Source organism: Hemitrygon akajei, chromosome 26, assembly GCF_048418815.1.
Source record: "Hemitrygon akajei chromosome 26, sHemAka1.3, whole genome shotgun sequence".
Lineage (NCBI taxonomy): Eukaryota > Metazoa > Chordata > Chondrichthyes > Myliobatiformes > Dasyatidae > Hemitrygon > Hemitrygon akajei.
Genome location: NC_133149.1, coordinates 34,351,615 through 34,373,470, shown reverse-complemented (window position 1 = coordinate 34,373,470; position 21,856 = coordinate 34,351,615). Strand labels below are relative to the sequence as shown.

At 42.9% G+C, this 21,856-nt stretch overlaps 1 protein-coding gene across 1 annotated transcript in view; it reads left to right on the top strand.

The window, feature by feature from the left end:
* The window catches only part of mpzl3 (myelin protein zero-like 3), a 33,522-nt gene extending 13,439 nt beyond the window's left edge, over window positions 1-20,083 (top strand). Inside the window, exons 3-6 of the mRNA XM_073029823.1 lie at window positions 11,819-12,029; window positions 12,785-12,938; window positions 13,505-13,562; window positions 14,837-20,083. Of these exons, the coding sequence (XP_072885924.1) occupies window positions 11,819-12,029; window positions 12,785-12,938; window positions 13,505-13,562; window positions 14,837-14,899 (486 nt within the window). The 3' untranslated portion in view covers window positions 14,900-20,083. The remainder of the gene's footprint in view (window positions 1-11,818; window positions 12,030-12,784; window positions 12,939-13,504; window positions 13,563-14,836) is intronic.
* The last annotated feature ends 1,773 nt before the right edge of the window (window positions 20,084-21,856 follow it).

The following is a 21,856-nucleotide window of genomic DNA, read 5'->3' as shown; positions in this document are numbered from 1 at the left end:
CCCCACTACTGATGTTAGGCTGTTAGTTCTCTCTTTTCTCCCTCCCTCCTTTCTTAAAAAGTGGGATAACATTAGCCATTCTCCAATCCTCAGGAACTGATCCTGAATCTAAGGAACATTGGAAAATGATTACCAATGCATCCGCAATTTCCAGAGCCACCTCCTTTAGTACCCTAGGATGCAGACCATCTGGACCCAGGGATTTGTTAACCTTCAGTCCCATCAGTCTACTCATCACCGTTTCCTTCCTAATGTCAATCTGTTTCATTTCCTCTGTTACCCTATGTCCTTGGCCCATCCATACACCTGGGAGATTGCTTGTGTCTTCCCTAGTGAAGACAGATCTAAAGTACTTATTAAATTCTTCTGCCATTTCTCTGTTTCCCATAACAATTTCACCCAATTCATTCTTCAGGGCCCAACATTGTTCTTAACTATCTTCTTTCTCTTCACATACCTAAAAAAGCTTTTGCTATCCTCCTTTATATTCCTGGCTAGCTTGCGTTCGTACCTCATTTTTTCTCCCCGTATTGCCTTTTTAGTTAAGTTCTGTTGTTCCTTAAACATTTCCCAATCATCTGTCCTCCCACTCACCTTAGCTCTGTCATACTTCTTTTATTTTTAATGCTATGCAATCTCTGACTTCCTTTGTCAACCACTGTGGCCCCTTTCCCCCCTTTGAATCCTTCCTTCTTCGGGGGATGAACTGATTTTGCACATTGTGCATTATTCCCAAGAATACCTGCCATTGCTGTTCCACTGTCTTCTGAAGGATGAAACTGGAGGTCCATGAGCCAGTTCTCATCAGAGGATCAGAGATGGATTGTCAGCAATTTAAATTCCTTGGTGTTATTATTTCAGAGGACCTGTCCTGGGCTCAACATGTAAGTGCAATTATGAAGAAAGCATGGCAGTGCCTCTACTTCCTTAGGAGTTTGCGAAGGTTCGGCATGACATCTAAAACTTTGACAAACTTCTATAGATGTGTTGTGGGGAGTATATTGACTGGCTGCATCACAGTCTGGTATGGAAACACAAATGCCCTTGAACAGAAAATCCTACAAAAAGTAGTGGATATGGTGCAGTCCATCATGGGTAAAGCCCTCCCCACAACTGAGCACATCTGCACAAAATGTTATTTCAGGAAAGCAGCATCCATCACCAGAGACCTTTTCCACCCAGGACAGGCTCTCTTCTCACTGCTGCCATCAGGAAGAAGGCATAGGAGCCTCAGGACCAACACCACCAGGTTCAGGAACAGTTATTGCCCCTCAACCATCAGGCTATTAAACCAAAGGGAATACTACACTTGCCCCATCATTGAAATGTTCCCACATGTGGACTCACTTTCAAGGACTCTTCATCACATGTTCTTGATATTTTATTGCTCATTTATTATTATTATTATTATTTCTTTTTGTATTTGCACAGTTTGTTGTCTTTTGCACACTGGCTGAATGCCCAGGTTGGTGCAGTCTTTCACTGATTCTATTATGGTTATTATTCTTTTATGGATTTATTGAGTATACCCACAATAAAATGAATGTCAGGGTGACATATATGTAATTTGATAATAAATTGAACTTTGAATAATCTTCACAATTAAGATGTTAAAAAGTCTGTGTGTCAACTGCAAAACAAGGCCTTTGGACTAGATGATATTTCTGCAGTAGTTCTAAATCTTGGCAGAGAGTAGCATCAGTCACAAATTATTCTGTGAAAAGAAGGAGGTTTCAGGGGTCCTTAAAGATGTATTGGAACCATCCAAGCAAAAAAGACACAAACCGTATGCTGTCTATAAAGGGGTCTCACCGCTGTCTGTCACAGGTAAAATTATCACTAGGTCCTTCTCAACCATCTTGTCCCAGTGGCCAAAGAACTGCTGTATGTCAATGCAGAGATCTAAATCAACTGTGATACATGACCTTTTTTCACCTCCCTACAGCTTTTGGCTCCATCAGTTGAAAAGAACTATTGAGTCTACTTCTCAGGTTTGAGTCCCCACCAGATAGTCATCTCAACTTTATGTCTGCTGCGTGATGGCAAGCTGGTCATGATCTTAACCAGCTGACCCGACCTCAGAGCAGACTGGCATTTAGCAAGGCCATGTCACTGCCCTGACACTTTTCTGATTACTTGTCCTGGTAATGCTGTATCTCAGCTCCAATCAAGGAGCACACCTTTGACCAACCTACCTTCCTGAAAGGCACCTGCTGGGATAGAGTCTTGCAGCCCTACATAGGCCTCACGGACAACTGCAGAACCTACGGAGCCAAAGTGAAAGCCAGTGTTCCAGCCCTGAATAGATTTCTGGAGAGGCAAGATAATGCAGAAAGACATAGAGGGAGATGTTGAAAAGGGGCAGGGAGGGGTTTTGATGGAGGATGAATACCGAAGTAAACCAGCTGGTCTGAATAAGCAATTCCTTTGCAATGGGGTCAGTAATTCCACCGTCTGGTGTTGGGCAAGCAGGTGGGTATCCCAGCTGCCAAAGCGAGAGGTTAAAGATGTCAGTGAACACTCCAGTAAGTTGATCAGCACAGCAATTGATTTTCCAGTTTTCTTCTTCTCCCTTCAGATAACTGTCATTCTTCAAGGGGCATGGTCCCCTGTGAAGTATCTTCAAAATGCCTTTTCTTCCCAAGAGCCACAGCAGGTTTAACAGTTCATTAGACATTGGACTCAGTAATTTGATTGTGAATTTGCTCCACCAGCCTCGCCTCATCTAATCCAGCAGATACCAAGGTCTGAACTTGGCAGACTGAGTTTTAAAGCTGTATCAGAGAACAGCAGTAGGATGTAGGTATGAGTGTATGAGGGTGGTGTTTATAGTTACAATGTGAGAAGTTTTAGAGCAGGGGTTCCCAACCCTTTTTATGTCATGGGCCCCTACCATTGACCAAAGGGTCCGTGGACCCCAGGTTGGGAACCCCTACTTTAGATAAATCATCTAGAGCTCAGTGGAGATTTCAAAAGTCAACTTACTTTACTCTTATAGTTCAAAATTTATCCACTATAATGTAAAAAAAATCCAAAATGAACCAGATCGTGTTATTAAAAAATATAAAATAAGAAAGTAAAATGAGCTTTTGCTAAAAATATATAACTGGAGTGAAGGAGTGACTGATTTCTGTAGTTCATCCCCTCTCCCACTTGCCCTTTCCTCCCTCCTGTCTGGAAAATTCTGCTTGCCCTCCTCTCTCTTTCTCTGCTTCCTCCACCAGATAGAGTTCCCCAACGTCCTGACCAACAATCGTTCCTCAAAAGTTTGATTGGTTGTTAGTCATTGTACTACTTTATGTGATATTACTGTACACTCATTGGGCGTTGACTTTTTCCCATAAGACATGCAGTATAATTAACTGCTTATAAATCACAGTGTAAGCTGAGAATGGTTTGTTCTTGTTTATATTCTTTTACTGCAACCACAGTAAAGCTGGTTCACAGCCGGGGACACTGCTTGTTACACAGAACAGAAGATGCCCATCAGCTTATTCTAACAGACCTGCGCCAAGCTTTAACTTGTTTGCACTAGCAAGCATGAACATGTTAGTTCAACTGTGTATTGATTTCAACTGCTGAAAGAGATTAACCAGGCTATAACTTCCTGGCTTTTCCTTCCTTGTCCTTCGGGAGCTGGGGTGGGGGAGAAGTACAATGGGTTAGCACATTCCAGTTCTCCCACATGACTCTTCTTCACACCCAAATTATGAAAGAATTCTCCTCAGCCTCAGATATTCCCCTCCCACATCCCTCAGAGATCCCAGAATAAGCCAACAAGTGATCTGTATGAAATTGCCTTCAGTTCTAGTTCTTGGAATAATAATATCTCACAACAACACTCTCCACACCCTTCGGTGTGTCTTTATCCTTTATCTGTAACAATAAACATATTTGGTACTCCCCCATAGTTTGTTTTGTCCCAGAATCCATGCCTCTCTTCCTATCCTCCTGATTAAAACTTCCAGCCCTTTATGCGAGTTAGATCTTGCCTTTTTTTTATCTTAATCTTGTACGTTATTTTCACCTCTGGTTGGCTCATTGTTGTCACACAGCGGTGAAACAGATCCTTTGGCCAACCAAGTCCGTGCTGATCATCAAGAACTTATTTCCAGTGTCTCTACATTCATCCCATTTTATTCTCTCTGCAATATCTGTTCTACACATTCTAAGTGCTTCTTATTATGGGTGTATATAATCACAATTTATGCCTAAAATTCACACAATTGTTCAAAATATTGTTATATGGATACCTTACATAGGTCCATTCCCTGTGAACGATAGTATTTTTTCTAGGAGTACCCTACCCCTCAGCTTATGTCTCTATCAGCACTCGTGATTGGATCTACAACAGCCAATCATGAGAGGCTTCTTAGAACTTATCTTCTTACCCAGCCTGCTTGGTGGCGGTGACATTATTGTGTGCAGTTCTGGTTACCCCATCACAGGAAGGACATGTAGGCTTCAGAAAGAGCACATAAGAGGTTCACAAGGTCACTACGAGGAGAGATTGGACCAACTTGGGTTGTTTCCTCTAGAGCATCAGAATCTTTCTCCCAGTAGAGGATATGCATTTAAGATGAAAGGGGGAAGGTTTAGAAGAGATGTGTGGGGCATGTTTTTTCCATAAGAAGTGGTAGGTATCTGGAAGGGGCGGCCAGGATTAGTGGTGGAAGCAGATATGATAGTGGTGTTTCAGAGGCTTTTAGATTGAAGGCAAATATGCAAGAAATAGGAAGAGATGTGACCAGTATTTTTCCACAGGGATATGTTCTAGGATCCCTGCTCTTGATAATTTTTAGAAATGACTTGGATAAGGAAGTGGAAGGTGGGTTAATAGGTTTGCAGACGACACGAAGGTTGGAGGTGTTGTAGATAGTGTGGAAGGCTGACGTAGGTTACAATGACCCATTGATAGAATGCAGAGTTGGGCTGAGAAGTGACAGATAGAGTTCAATCCAGAACAGTGTAAAGAGATTCACTTTGAAAACTCAAATTTGATGGCAGAGTACAAGGTTAACAGCCATATTCTTAGCAGTGTGGAGGAATAGAGGGATTGTGAGGTGACAATCCACAGATTTTCAGAGTTCCTGCACAAGGTGGCTAAGAAGGCATATGGTGTGTTGACCTTAATCAGTCGGGAGATTGAGTTAGAACATAGAAGAGTACATCACAGGAACGAGCCCTTAGGCCCACAATCTTAATCTTGTGCTGAACCAATTAAATTAGTAATCAAATGGCTAACTTAACTAATTTCTTCTGCCTACACAATGTCCATATCCTTCCATTTTCCTCACATTCATGTGTCTATCTAAACGTCTCTTAAACGTCTCTAATGTGTCTGCCTCTACCACCACCCAGAGCAAAGCATTCCAGGCACCCATCACTCTTTGTGTAAAGGATGCTCCTCACATCTCCTTTTGAAATTACCACCTCTAACCTTAAATGCATGTCCCTTGGTATTAGACATTTCAACCCTTGGAAAAAGATATTGTCTGTCTAATCTATCTATGTCTCTCATAATCTTATAAACCCCTATCAGATCTCCCCTCTTTCTCTGCTGTTCCAGAGAAAACAACCCAAGATTGTCCAACCTCTCGTTATCACAGATGCTCTCTAATTTAGGCAACATTCTGGTAAGCCTTTTCTGTATCCTCTCCAGAGCCTCAATATCCTTCCTATAGTGGAACAACCAAAATCACATGCAATGCTCCTGATGCGGCCTAACTGGAGTTTTATAAAGCTGTAACGTAACTTCCTGATTTTGGAACTCAATGCCTCGACTAATAAAGGCAAGTATGCCATATGCCTTCTTAACCACCTTATCAACCTGTGTAGCCACTTCCACAGAATTCCCTCTGCTCATCAACATTGTTAAGGATCTTGCCCGTAACAGTGTACAATCTCTTTACATTTGACCTACCAAGGTGCAACGCTTCACATTTGTCCAGGTTAAACTCTATCTGCAGTTTCTCCGTTCATATCTGCAACAGGTCTATATCCTGTCGTATTCTTTACCAATATGCTATCCACAACACCACCAATCTTTGTATCATCTGCAAACTTACTAACCCACCCATCTACATTTTCATCCTGGCCATTTACACATATAATATCCAGTCTGACCCAATACAGATCCCTGAAGAACACCACTAATCACAGACCTCCAGCTAGAATAAGTCCCTTTGATCACTACCCTCTGTCCTCTATGGGGAAGCTAGTTCTGAGTCCAAATGGCTAATATTCACCATGCGTTCCATGTATCTCAGTCTTCTGGATGAGCCTTCCTTGAGGACCTTGTCAAACACTTCACTAAAATCCATGTGGACAACATCCACAGATCTACCTTCATCAGTCGCCCTCATCACCTCGTCAAAGAACTCAATCAAGTTAGTAAGACTTGTCTTGCCCCACACAGAGCCCTAGTGGCTCGCCCTAATACTCATAAATCCTACCCCTAAATATTCTCTCCAGTAACTTCCCTACCACTAGCGTGAGACTCACCAGTCTATAGTTTCCAGGATTATCCCTTGTTCCCTTGAATGATGAAACAATGTTAGCTACTCGTCCTCCAGGTGGCTAGAAAGGACACAAAGTTATTGGTCAAGGTCCCAGCAATCTCTTCACTTGCCTCCCTCAATAACCTGGGGTATATCCCATCACCCCCTTGGGACATCCACCTTAATGCTCTTTAAGAGATTCAACACTCCCTCCCCCTCTTCCTCGAAATGCCCTAGCTTATTAATACTCTCAGCATTGATCTCCATCTCCATCTGCTTGGTAAATATTGATGTAAAGTATGCATTAAGTACCTCACCCACATACTCTGCATCCAAGCTAATGTTCCCCCTTTATCCTTGAGTGGTCCCACCCCTCTCCCTAGTTATCCTCTTGCTCTTAATGAAAGAACATGTATAGAATGCCTTGGGGTTCTCTTTAATTCTACTTTCCAAGGACTTTTCATGGCCCTTCCTGGCTTTTCTAATTCCCTTCTTGAGTTCTTTTCTGGCTTCCTATAATCCTCAAGGGCTCTGTTTGATTTTAGCTTTCTAAGCTTTACATAGATTTCCTTCTTCTTTTCGACTAAACTCATCACCTTTGTCAACATCGAAGGTTCTCTTACCTTGTCCTTCCTTCTGACCGGAACGTTCCTGCCCTGTACCCTGTGCAGTTGGTCTTTATACACCCTCACATGGCAGATGTGGACTTGCACAAAAACAGCTCTTCCCAATTAACTCTCCCTAGTTCCTGCCTGATGCTCTCGTAATGGCCCTGCTCCAGTTTAAAACCCTCCTGCAAGGGCCATACTTATCTATAGCTATCTTAAAACATAAAGAGTTGTGGTTACTGTACCAATTGTTCACCCACTGAATTGTTCACCGGGCCAGGCTCATTACACAACACCAGGTCTAGTACAGCCCTTCCTCTTGTTGGACTATCTACATATTGAGTTAAGAAACCCTCCTGGATGCACCAAACAAGTTCTGCCCATCTAAACCTCTTGCACCAAGAAGGTCTCAGTTTATATTAGAGACGTTGAAGTCCCCCATGACAACAACCTATATTGTTTTCATGTCTCCCCTTTGACATGTGGTTAGCATAATACTTTACAGTATCAGTGACCTGGGTTCAATTCCCAATGCTGCCTGTAAGGAGTCTATACTCCCCGTGATAGCGTGGGTTTCCCCCAGGATGTACCTGTTGCTAGGTTAATTGGTCATTGTAAATTGTCCTGTGCTTCGGCTAGGATCACATCAGTGGATTGTTGCGTGGCTTGAAGGGTCGGAAGGGCCAACTCCACACTATATCTCAATAAATTAATCTGCCTGCATATCTGTTTCTCAATGTCCCGGTGGCTTTTGGGAGGGTCTGTAGCTTAATCCCATCAGAGTGATAGCGCCCTTCCAGTTTTAGAGTTCTGGGAATGAGCCCTCCATTATGACTCCTTTGCGTGCAGCTGTGATATTGTCCCTCATCAGTAGTGCACCCCCCCCCCACCTCTTTTACCTCCTCCTCCATCTTTTCTAAAACATTGAAACCCTGAGATATTGAGTACCCATTCCTGTCCCTCTTTCAACCAAAGCTCAGTAATGGCCACAACATCATAGTTCCATGCACTGATCCGTGTTCTAAGTTCATCACTCTTACCCATAGTACTCCTTGCATTAAAATACACGCACTTCAGACTATCTGTGCCATTGTATCTATTAGTTTGCTTCTGGCCCTGACATCTACCTTTCGCTCTCTCCATCCTCACACTTTCTGCCGTGGTACTCTGGTTCCCATCCCCCTGCCAAACTAGTTTAAACCCTCCCAAGTAGCAGGACTAAACCTCCCAACTAGGATATTGGTTCCCCTCCAGTTCAGGTGCAACCTGTCCCTCTTGTACATATCACCCCTGCCCCAGAAAGGTTCCAATAATCCAAGAACCTGAAACCCTGTCCCCTTCACCAGTTCCTCAGCCACTCATTCATCTGTACCAATCATCCTGTTCCTGCCCTGATTAGCACATGGCACTGGGAGTAATCCAGAGATCACTACCTTGGAGGTCCTGCTCTTCAGCCTTTTTCCTAACTCCCTATACTCACTGCGCAGGACCTCTTCCCCCTTTCTACCACAAACTCTGGCTGCTCGTCCTCCTCTTGAGAAAATGCTGCAGTCGCTCTGAGACATCTTGGACCCTAGCTCCTGGGAGGCAACACCCCATCCTGGCATCTCTTTCATAGCCAAAGAATTTCCTGTCTGTCCTCTTAAATATCAAGCCTCTTATCATTATCGCTCTACCTGACTTTACTCTTCCTTGCTGAGCCTCAGAGCAGTGGCCTGGCTCCTGTTGTGCCCTGTTAGGTCAAGAGTTCAAGAGCCACAAAGTAATGTTACAACTCTATGAAACTCTGGTTGTGCCACACTTAGAGTACTGTGTTCAGTTCAGGTCACCTCATTGTAGGAAGGCTGTGGAAGCTTCAGAGAGGGTGCAGAGGAGATTTACCAGGTTGCTGCCCAACTTTCTGATGAGGAAAGGTTGAGTGAGCTGGGGCTTTTCTCTTTGGAGTGAAGGAGGATGAGAGGTGACTTGATACAGGTGTACAAAATGAAAAGAGGCATAGATAGATTGGGGAACCAATGCCCTTTTCATGCGGGGGTACAATTTCCTAAGGGGGTATAATTTTAAGGTGATTGGTGGAAATTATGGGGGGGGGATATTAGAGATAGTTTTTTTTTACACAGAGTGGTGAATGCATGGAATGCTTTGCCAGGAGTGCTGGTCGAGACAGATACATTGTGGACATTTAGGAGATTCTTAGAGAGACACACATGGATGAAAAATTGAGGGCTATGTGGGAGGGAAGGGTTAGATTGATCTTAGAGTAGGTTAAAAGGTGGGCACTACATCATGGGCAAGCAAAGGAGATTTAGTTTAATTCTTCATTGTGCTTGGCATTAACCTTGTGGGTGAAGGGTCTGTTCCTGTGCTGTACTGTTCTATGTTCTCTGTTTAAGTCGGCTCTCAATGCAGATAAAAGCCCATGCAATGGGAATGGCAACAAGACATGGAACTGGCACATAGCAGCAGTACAGAGGGAGGTCCCTCTCCCATCTCACCACTTTAAATCATAGTGATTGCAAGGGAAGGAAATCTAATTTACCAATGCCAATGGTGCAGTATGTATTCAAACTAGAGTTTGCTATCAAGAGCAGCTTGAGTCTCTCTCCCATTGTAAAACCACTCAAGTACTAGACAACCACATTCTTCAGTGCTTTTATTGTTTGGATTTTTTCTGCTTTGTGTCCTCTTTTGAATTTCTTACCATTTGATGAATTAACATTAGAACACAGAACAGTACAGCACAGGAACAGGCCCTTCAGCCCACAATGTTGTGCCGAACCAGATAAATTAGTAATCAAATGGCCAACTAAACTAATCCCTTCTGCCTACACAATGTCCGTATCCTTCCATTTTCCTCTCACCATGTGCCCATCTAAACATCTCTTAAAAGTCCCTAATGTACCTGTTGTCTACCACCGCCCCTGGCAGGACATTCCAGGCACCTACCACTCTCAGCGTAAAAAAACTTACCGGTAGTCTTCACACCTCCTTTGAAATTACCCCTCTCACCTTAAATGAATGCCCTCTGGTGTTTGATATTTCAACCCTGATTTTTTAGATTTTTACAAAATCGAAGCGGCGTCCTTTGTTACATTTTTGTAATCAAGCGTTCTTGTCCTTCAGTGACTGGCCTACCTGATCTGACCTACCCTGCACTTTTACCCACAGTCTAGAAAGAGAAGCGCCATCTTCTCGGTTGAGCATTGTATTGAAATCATGAAATGGAGACGATTCCGGTGTCTTTCGCAGGTGCTCACCATTGACTCGTGTGGCAGAAGCGCTCCCTAGTGGCAGGATTTTGTATTGTAGCTCAGAGCCCCAAGGCTGCAGGTTCAAACTTTTACCACGATCGGAAGACTGATTAAACAGTTAATAAATTTTACTGAAAGCTAGCCTTGAAATTAACCGCATCTTTCACAGCCCCAAACTATCCCAAGCAGCTATATGAGAACTTTTTTAAACAAAGCCACTTACTTTTATATCAGTTTTACTTAATTTTATACTTCTGTATCTGTTTGTGAACAGCAAGATCCCACAGCAATGGTGAGATAATATAAATTAAAATAAAGTACGCTCAATAGACATGTGCCAAGAATATTTGTAACCTGTAACAGGATATAGATATGTTGAGTGACGAGGCAAAACTCAGCAACTGAATTTATTGTGGGAAGGTGCGACATCATATCCCTCAAAAGGAGGCATTAGTAGGCAGACCGGATACCAAACTGGAGTCATGCTGAAAATGAGCAGAGTAGAGAGGGGTGTAAGTGTTCTTGTACATAAACTCTAAAAAGCTAGCATAATTAGGTCCAGCAACTAATTAAGAAAGTAAATGGACCTGTTTCTGATAAATCTCATTCTGATTTTGGAGTATTGGCTTTCAGTGCCGGTGGTTTGGAGTTTAATAATAGTGAAGTATTGTTACAATTGTGGAAGGTGTTGGTGCATGAAGAGCTGATCTACTGGGTACAGCTTGTATCCCCTTTTGACCCTTATTTTATCCCCTTATTTAAGAAAGTAAATACAGTACTATACAAAAGTCTCTGGCACAGTGCTATACATGGATGAGAAGAAATTCTCAGGAGAAGGTTATCACAAGTAACTAGGGCAGCTGGATCTGTATTATTTGGAGTTTAGAAAAATTGAAGAGTGATCTTCTTGAAACTTATGAGATCCTGAGGGTGTAGTAGGGTAGATATTGAGATGTTTCAGCCCTTGTGAGAGTTTCGATTGAGGGGACATGGTAGAAGATAAGGTTGCAAATATTTAAAGCTGAGGTGTCTAGGAATTTCTCCATGCAGAAAGTAGTAAATGCCTGGTATTCTCTCCCCAGATGGTCAGGGAGGGCAGATGTATTTAGAGGGAAGATAGGTAAAATGTTTGAAAGTCAAGCTGGCGTAGAAGGGCAGATCAGTTGTTATTTTGAATGTCGGGACAGGCTTAAAAGGCCAAGTGGCCTACTTTTGCTCCTATTTTCTTGAGTTCTTCTAAATGATGTGACCCACTGGGCTACAATCTCCAAATATTCTAGATTGTGCAACCTGGCAGCTCTCACTGCCATAGACCAGAAGACGTCCTGTGGTGTTACCCATGGTTACTTCTGGAATGTGGAAGTCAAACATTTGCGGTGTCACTGCAAATGGTTGGTTTGTGGCTCAGCCATTCTGGGTTGAGTTTACCTCAGATCACTCTCACTTCCTCTCCCACCAGATACTCTACTATCACTCTGCAGCCTTCCCTGCACAGAACACTCCACTGAAGGACCGGGTGCTGTGGAACGGGGACCTCAGAAATGGCAATGCTTCAATCATTGTGAAGAACCTGATGCTGAGTGACAATGGGACGTTCAGCTGTGTGGTGCAGAACCCACCGGACGTCAGCAGTTCTGTGCCGACGACTGAACTCACCGTCACCAACAAAGGTGGGCCGCTCATTTGTTAAATATAGACCCTGTATTTCAACCATGCCTCCATTTCAACCCGCTTAGTCCGTGACCACATTTCACCACAGGGCAGAGGCCTCACGTTTGATTCTTGTCCTTCTCTCAACTTTACTCCATTTTTACAGTTGAACATAGAACAATACCGGCCCTTAAACCCACATTGTTGCTCCAACCTTTAAAATTGATTCCCCTTGAATCTGATGTTCTCCAGAATGGAAGGTTTTATTAGGATTTAGATGCATCAGGACCTTTCTTCAAAGGAATGGGCATAGGATATAAGAAGGCCTACATCAGGAGCTAATCAACAGTAATCTTGGTTAGTGATACTCTATCAAGGTTAACACTTAGTATGTAGTGTCACCTCTAGCGCAAGAATCCCTAGACTCCCTCACACACCCTTCTCCTTGCAATGTTGTGTTACCCAAATTAATTCAACCAATCCAGCATCTGGGTTTATGAATACAAATTGTTAATAACTTGAGTTAAGAAGTTTAAAAATAAAACTTTACTGGAATTGTACTTACAAAGTGGAACTTTCTAGCACAGATGGTAATTGAGGAAAATAGTTTGGATGGTTTCCAAATGAAATTATATGGTACAAGAGAGATAAAGGAATTAAAAAACCTGAAAATCAGCAACTTAGTGGACAGAAGGATAGGAGACACGCATTTTCTGGTTGGGCTGAATGGCCTGTTTCTTCTTGGTAACGAGTTTTGGTTCTCTTCTTTGCACAGAGCTCCCTTTCCGTCTGAGTGTGGTGGTCATGCTGCTGCTGCTGGTGGTAGTGCCCACTGTGCTGGTGGTCACCGTGCTCCTGGTGTGGACGGGCAAGAGATTTGAATTCTGCGGACCCACGACCACCAAGGCATCGATTGAGGTGGTGGAAGGGTAGGCTCAGAATTGGCACTGGAGATTGGTGTTGAGATTACTGAGGAAATCAGTCACCTTTCCTTAACCGCCCAAAGCACAATTCAATTAGTGAGAGCATTTAACAAACCAATTCTAACACAACAGCCAGCAAGACAGAACAAGGTCCAACAAGGAGCAGTGAGATGATTCACCAAATAAGCATGGGAATATAAAGTCCAGTGACAAACAGGGTGGTGATTCATCAGCAAACCACAGAAGGAGGCCATTTGGTCCATCATGGCCATTCTGGCTCTGAAAGATATTCTGAATTAATCCCATCCCCTGATCTTTTTCTCACTCCAGAATCCCTTCTTCTCCCCAAATACCCTTCTGTTCCCAATCCCAATTCCAGAGATCTCCACACAAACACCCACCACCCACCTCCCAACCAAAGCATCCCACCCCTGCCCAATATCTCTGCAGTCCTGGTCTTTAGAAGGTTTTCCAAAAGAGCCAGTTTACACTTTGGTCATTTGTTTTCTGAGGGAATGGGTCTTGTTCTTGCCGCCATATTACAAGCAATAGCTGCTGGTGTTTCTTTACAGAGCTGGTGATGATTCTGAAGGTGGTTTAAGGAACGGCTTTTGCACGCGTTGTTTGCAGGTGAGTATCCAGAAGCCAACCCTCCTCTCAGGATGGTGCATGAGGAGGGTCAGAGGCCAAGAGTCAGGGGTGAGAGATGAGAAGGAGGGGCTAGGGTGGATAGAAGGGAGGCAGTTCAGAGTGGGAGGACGAGGTGGAGGAGTATGGGCAAATGGGAAAGAGGGAATGGTTGGAGCTTTCGTTGCTCCATGGGCCGGTTTCAACCCGACTGCGGCATTGAAGATCTGTGGTCACAGCAATAAGGAACTGTGGTGAAAGGAGTGTTGTGTCAAACACAATCTGATGATAACTTAGAATCTATCACATTAGAAGTTATGAGGGTGTGCAGGGACGGAGTTGGAAGCTGTAGGGAGCCAGATGCAAGCTTGGCTTAATTGGCCCCCACACAAATATAATCTTGGGAAAGGGTGGGATTCTCCATTTCTTTATTCCCCCATTGCAGAATCCTCCAAGAATTCTTCCATCGCAGTGGAATGGAAGCTGTGGATATAGGTCTGCATATGAACATTGAAAAGTGTTTTATCAATTTGTAAGCTGTAATTTTAAGAATGTTGGGGAAAAGAAAGTATGGTCGAGAGGCACAGAAGGTTGGTAGTAAATGGGACATATTCTGCCTGGAGGTCAGTGACAAGTGGGTTCTACAGAGACCTCTTCTGGGACCCCTGCTCTTTGTCATTTTCATAAATGACTTAGATGAGGAAGTGGAAAGGTGGATCAGGAAGTTTCCAGTTGGCATGAGGGTTGGTGGAGTTGTAGGTAGAGTAGGAGGTTGTCATGGGTTACAAGGGGACATTGACAGGATGCAGAGCTGGGCTGAGAAGTGGCAGATGCAGTTTGATCTGGAAAAGTGTGAAATGCTACACTTTGGAAGGTCAAACTTGAAGGCAGAGTAATGGCTGGGTTCCTTGCAGTGTGGAGGAACACAGAGATCTTAGCGTCCAAGTCCATAGATGCTTTAACTGCCACGCAAGTTGACACGGTGGTTAAGAAGGCATATGGTGTGTTGGCCTTCATTAGTCAGCTTTAGAGAGGGTGCAGAAGAGATTTACTAGGATGCTGCCTTGAGGAATTCCACAGGGTCATCAAACGCTTCATCAGCCTGCCACCATGCTCTTAACAATCCCCACGACTGTAGAGCACAGGTTGGCCACAGGGTGGCAGACTGGTACAGTACTTGATGGCCTTATGTCGATGTGATTTTTTCTACTCAGGGCGTGCTGGGTCTATTCACTGGTATTTTCGAAGGCAACTAAATTGTTCTTGTTTCTCTCCAGGATTCCGATGAGGAAGATGAGGATTTCCATCAGTTTTATCCCATGTCAGAATCAGTGACATAGCCTGCAGTGCCTCGGGCATTTTGGCGGAATCATTGGGAAGGCTTGCTGGGTGTTTCCTGACCGGCGTCAGGGAGGGAGTCGCTTATCTGTCACCACTTCAGCTAATGCACGAGTGAGGTTGGGATTGGGTCTCAAAACATATTACCTTCTTTCTTGCACTGGTGAAAGGGATGAATAAATCTGTAAATTTTTAAAATTATGGGCCTGATAAATTCACAGTGAGATAGTAAGATGGCAGTTATTTCCAGTATTTAAACATTATAATAAAGAAACTGAGAATAACAGAGCAGAACATTAATTATCCCTTCTATACAGGGTCCACTGTACAACTCAGTGATATTGCTGTCCTCTCTCCAGTGATCTACCCTTGCTATCAAACACCTTGGATGGATCATACATAATTTGCAACCTCTGCAAGGCCAGCTCATGAGCTTTGCATTGAATAGAACAGGGGTTCCCAACCTGGGGTCCACAGGCCTTTCGGTTAATGGTAGGGGTCCATGGCATAAAAAAAGTTGAGAACCCCCTGGTATAGCAGAACTCTGATAACCCAGCACTCTGGCAGTGCTCGACAAACGGTTTTTCCAGCCTGTTGGATGTTACTCATTTAAAATGCAAGCGCAGCATAATTTCACTTTGCAAATTACAGCTGTGATCCACTCGCTTTCCTGACCCCCAGTGTTCTGGACCCTAACCCTTGCCTCCAACCCATGACCTGTTTGTACTCTAGACCCCCAGCTCAAGCTCTGGACTGACAAATAAGGCAGGTACCAAGCCATCAGGGTTTGCAAGCGTTTAAATAATGGAACATTGGAATTTCACTGGACCTGTCAGGGGAAAGATCTAGGACTTTGGTGGGTGGGCATCATAGGAATGGCTCTGAAATCTATTGTTGTCTGTTGAGAATATTCTCAACAGATGAGCCTACTCACCTCGTTGAGGGAGAGAATTCCAGAGATTCGTGGACATGCCCTTATTCTGGGATGGTTCCGGACTCGCAACCCAGTGTACATATCCATCCATTTACCCTGTAGAATAGTTTCACTGATCAGCAGCGCCATCTGCAGGGGTTTAGTGGAACTGTAGTTAATCCCTGATTCTAAACTCCCCACCTCATCACCAACTCGATTTAAAAAAATTAGCAGATGCTGGAAATTCTCAGCACGTCATGTCACAAATGTGGGAAGAGAAACAAAGTTCACAGGTTGAATTGAAGATACTTCCTCTTACAGATCCTTCTGACTTCTCTGCTCCCTGACTACCAAAGAGGTCACCTGACCTGAGTTTTTCCAGCATTTTCTGTTTTTAATTTAGTGCAATCACATGCAATTCCCTCAATGTTTTGCTCAATTTCAATCCTTATCTGAGAGGAACTGCCAGATCAAAAGCTCAAACTTTAATACAAAGGGTAACAAGCATGTACAGTATTCACCACAAACAACAAAATCCTTGTTTCTTACTATTTCCTGCTTTTGTTTACATTCCTTGCGCTGCTTTGCTCCCCATGAACAATAGAAGTTCAGCTTAATTTGTCACATGCACCGTACAGCAGAACGTACGGTGAAACATGTTGTTTTGTGTCGATGGTCAACATAGTCCAAAGATGTGCTGGGGGCAGCCAGCTAGTGTTGCTATGCTTCTGACATCAACACAGCATGCTCACAACTCACCAAAACTAACCTTGCATCTTTGAAATGTGGGAAGAAAGCTGTGCACGCGAAGGAAACCCATGCAGTCATGGTGAGAACATACAAAATCCTTACAGACAGCGGTGGGAATTGGTGATTGCTGACACTATACAGTGATTCAAAGTACATTCACTATCACAGTATGTATGCAGTATACAACCCTGTGATTTGTCTTTCCCCACAAATCAAAGAAAAACTATGGAACCATTTTCTCTACATGGATACTCTCTGACTTATTTCCAGCATTCGATTTGATTTTCAATGTCCAGAGCCTGCAGCTTTTAGCAGCTCCCCTTACCCAACAGGATTTTAGTTTTGTTAACAAGCAACTTAGAGTCAGGGTCACTGAATGTCAGTGTGAATGTTGCACGTAACATCAATCATTAATTTCTGGATTAAATGTCAACTTCTAGTACAAATATACAGTAAATACTAATATTAAATGAATTGAGAGATAAAGGATGAAGGTAAGTATTTGGAATTAGCCACTGTCTTCCTGAATGGTTGAAGGTACGTTATGAGTTAGATATTCTCAAGTTTCCATAGTGAAAATTTGAAAAAAAATGTAAAAAAGAAAAAAATGGAGAATTGTGGAAAATGAACGGTCAGAAATGGAAAACTGGCCAACAGAAGGTATTAAACAATGTTGAATGTTTCTTTAAGACGGGTTGTAAGAACAAGCCAGGGAAATGCAGGCATACATCAGTAGTGGGAAATTTATTAGAGGTGTCAGGATCTACAAGCACCTGGGAAGGTGGCGACTGATGAGGGATCGTTAACATGTGCATAGGATATCATGAATTCATAAATATAATTTTGTTTTCTGAAGAGGGGATGAAGTGGATTGATAGGGGCAAAATTCCCTCATCTTATTGTTACTTGAAACAATGCCTGTACAGTGAAAGCTTTTTTTAAAAAAACCTTTATCACCAGCCTTATATTGACAGTATAATTTTTAAAATTATGAGTTATTGTAAGTCTGACTGTCTCACTTATTCATTCACAAACACACAAAAAGATAACATTATTTTCTTGTAAAATATTAGCAACTAATCATCAGTTTTAAACCAAAGAACAAAAATTACTTCCTGAGGTATCAGTGTTGTCATAAAATTAATTATTTTCCTATCCAAGTCATATTCTTGCGGGACTTGGTGTTATATTGGCATTCTGTCACCAAGCTGTCGCCCTGCAAGACATTTTAAATGCTCATAGTTAAGAGTTATAACAGATTAAAATGAACATTCAGAATGTACATTTGATGCAACACCATTCTCCAATGTAAAATAGGTATGTATTTAAAGTAAACTTTTAAGTAACCTGAAGTAACATTAAAAGCAAGGTTATTCAGGCGTTGAGCTATATATTCCCTTTATACGAGCTCTGCTGTTTCTTGAAGAACTATGTAAGGTTAGTTGGAATATCTACACTGCCTCATGACTCTGAACTTACCCGAAAGGAAATAGTGAATCGAGTAATTACTGCAAACCTGTCTGCACCAATTCGCTAGTTTATCTTGCTGTGTGCATGCTAGTTAGTGACTAGAAAAAAAATCTCATTCCTAATTGATATAATTCACAGTCAATAGAAGAATGAGGGGAGATTTGATACAGGCATATAAAAATATGATGGGTATAGATGAGTGAATGCAAGCAGGCTTTTTCCACAGAGGCTAGGGGAGAAAAAAAACAGAGGACATGGGTTAAGGGTGAAGGGGGAAAAGTTTAAATGGAACATTAGGGGGGGCTTCTTCACACAGAGAGTGGTGGGAGTGTGGAATGAGCTGCCAGATGAAGTGGTGAATGCAGGCTCACTTTTAACATTTAAGAAAAACTTGGACAGGTACGTGGATGAGAGGCGTATGGAGGGATATGGTCCAGGTGCAGGTCAGTGGGACTAGGCAGAAAAATGGTTCAGCACAGCCAAGAAGGGCCAAAAGGCCTGTTTCTGTGCTGTAATGTTCTATGGTTCTACCCCTCTTTTCCCGGCCAATCCCAATTTAAGGAGCCTACCAATTGTGAGATAAAGCTTCAGCCGACAGGAACCTAAGAAACAAAAGCAGGAGCCAATCTAACATTGAACCTCTGTCATTCTCGGAGACCATGGCTGATCCTGGGAGCGGCATCTTTTTGATTTTTAGTTTTGGATGAGTTTGGACACGTTTCCTTATTTTTTTATTAGGGCAGCATGGTAGTTTAGTAGTTAGCTGTATGGCGCCAGCAAACGGGGTTCAATTCCTACTGTTGTCTCTCCGCATGACCGTGTGGGTTTCCTCCTGATGCTTCAGTTTCCTCCAAGATACGAAGGATTAGTAATGGTTAGTGAGTTGTGGGCAAGCTATGTTGACACCGGAAGCTTAGCGACACTCGCGGGCTGCCCCTAGCACAATCCTCAGACTGTGTTAATCATTGACGCATTTCACTGGATCTTTCGATGTTTCGATGTGCATGCGACAAATAATAAGACTGTGAGACCATAAGACATTGGAGCAGGATTAGGCCATTCGGCCCATCGAGTCCATTCTGCCATTTCATCCTGGCTGATACCGGATCCCATTCAATCCCATACACCTGCCCTCTCACCATATCACTTAATGCCCCGACCAATCAGGAATCTATCAAATTCTGCTTTGAATATACCCACGGACTTGGCCTCCACCGCAGTCTGTGGCAGAGCATTCCACAGATTCACCACCCTTTGGCTAAAAAAAAAAATTCCTCCTTACCTCTGTTCTAAAAAGTCACCCCTCAATTTTGAGGCTGTGCCCTCTAGCTCTGGATACCATCAGCATAGGGAACATCCTCTCCACATCCACCCTATCTAGTCCTTTCAACATTCTGTAGGTTTCAATGAGATTACCCCACATTCTTCTAAATTCTAGTGACTACAGGCCCAAAGCTGTCAAACTTTGCTAATGCTAATCTTTTTATTCTTATTAGTTCCAACAAAATCACCTATATTCGATTATTATGTGGTGGTGTTTTTGAAAAGATTACAAAGTTGGTCTGATAACATAATGAAACTGGAGTAACTTTAAGTCATGACAGCCGTGGTATTCCTCTACACTGACTCTACAAACTATTTGGTCAGATTCTTTTAAGATTTGAAGTCTACTTAGCCTCGTCAATGGAGGAATATGTGGATGGGGCCCCTGCCATGGTGGTAAGCCATGCTTTTAAGGAGGCAGGGATTTCCTCATCCATGCTGGGTCTTTATTCAGACATGAATGGGAGTTGAGTCAAGCCTGGTTCACAATTAGTCGAGAAAGGGCTTTAACCACAATGGCTGGTTGTTTGTGCAGAGACTGTGAATTGCCTGAACGATTACTGTGGTTGTTTGTGAAGCCTCTGCTTGATATCACAGCCTCACAATCATCATCTTGAATTTGTATCCTGTAACTCTACACACCAGATTTTTTCCACCTGTTCTGCTGGTATATTTACACTTCCATCCATCCTACAGCGAAATAAAACCTTGTTTTGAAAATCGCATTCAACGCACTGAAATGTTTATTTTGTACAATAGAAAACAAACTTCAAAATACATTTATTATCAAAGTATATATGTATATACAACCTTGAGACTTGTCTCCTTACATGCAGCCACGAAACCCAATAGAACCCTTTTTAAAAAAAAATTCCCAATTTTATCAGTGGGGAAAAAGTCTTGTATTTTGAAGTAGAACTGACAAAGAAAATTAATATGGTGATCCACTATTTAACGAGTGAGTTGGCATCTGGTTTTATCACTTCAGGACAATGGCCTTACATCAGAACTGATGAGCTGATTAGGGACTGTAATGGGCTACGTAACAAATCTCGTGTCTACAGCAGAGGAGACTGTAGATGCTGTTTTGCCTTCCTTGTATTGTTCCCTGTCTTTACATTTGGTCAAACACAACTTTGGGGGAACTCGGTAGGTCAGGCAGCATCTGTAGAGGGAAATAAACAGTCAGTATTTCAGGTCGAAGCCATCAGTAAAGGCATCATTGTACTGGAAAGAGTACAAAGAAGGGGACTGAGTTATAGGGAGAGGTAGGGCAGATTATGACTTTAAGAAGTAAAGGTGGTGATGTTACAGATGTATAAATAGCGTGAATGCATAGCCTTTTTCCCATTAAAAAATCCTCCTTAAAAGCTAGAGAGCATGGGTCTATTGACAGGCAACTTCTTCCTTCACACAGAGGATGGTGCATATTTGGAACGAGCTGCTGGAGCAAGTGTTTGAGGCAGGGACAATAACAATATTTAGAAGGCACTTCAAAAAGTACATGGATAGGAGTTCAGAAAGATAAATTGGGTAAATGGGACGAGTTTGGGACTATCACCATGGTCATAATAGAGGAGTGGATCTGAAGAGTTGTTACTCTATAACACCTTTGGAATGGCCTTGACCTGAAATATTGACTGTACATTTCCCTCCACAGATGCTGCCTCACCTGCCGAGTGTGTCTAAGACAGGGGCTCCCAAAACTATTGTCAAAAATTCTGGTTTCTCCTTCCCTTCCCCTTCCTCTGCCTCTGTACTTGGTCAAAGACTGTTACATTTCTCACTTTTCATGAAAGTGCAATAACTTGAAGCGTTAACTTTGCTTTCCTCACTACAGATGCTGCCTGGCCTGCTGACTACTATGCCCAGCATTGCTCCGGTTACCTTAGTGGCAGTCATGATGTTTGCATTTATTTCCCTGTAATTGGGTTTTATAATACTTCTGGAAATGAAATAAAGTACTCAAAGAGATCTCGGAGTCCTTGTTCATCAGTCACTGAAGGTGAATGAGCAAGTGCAGCAGGCAGTGAAGAAGGCTAATGGAATGTTGGCCTTTATTACAAAGGGAATTGAGTACAAGAGCAAGGAAATCCTCTTGCATTTGTACAGGGCCCTGGTGAGACCACACCTGGAGTATTGTGTACAGTTTTGGTCTCCAGGGTTAAGGAAGGACATCCTGGCTGTAGAGGAAGTGTAGCGTAGATTCATGAGGTTAATTCCTGGGATGTCAGGACTGTCTTACGCAGAGAGGTTAGAGAGACTGGGCTTGTACACGCTGGAATTAAGGAGATTGAGAGGGGATCTGATTGCAACATATAAGATTATTAAGGGATTGGACAAGATAGAGGCAGGAAATATGTTCCAGATGCTGGGAGAGTCCAGTACCAGAGGGCATGGTTTGAGAATAAGGGGTAGGTCATTTAGGACAGAGTTAAGGAAAAACTTCTCCCAGAGAGTTGTGGGGGTCTGGAATGCACTGCCTCGGAAGGCAGTGGAGGCC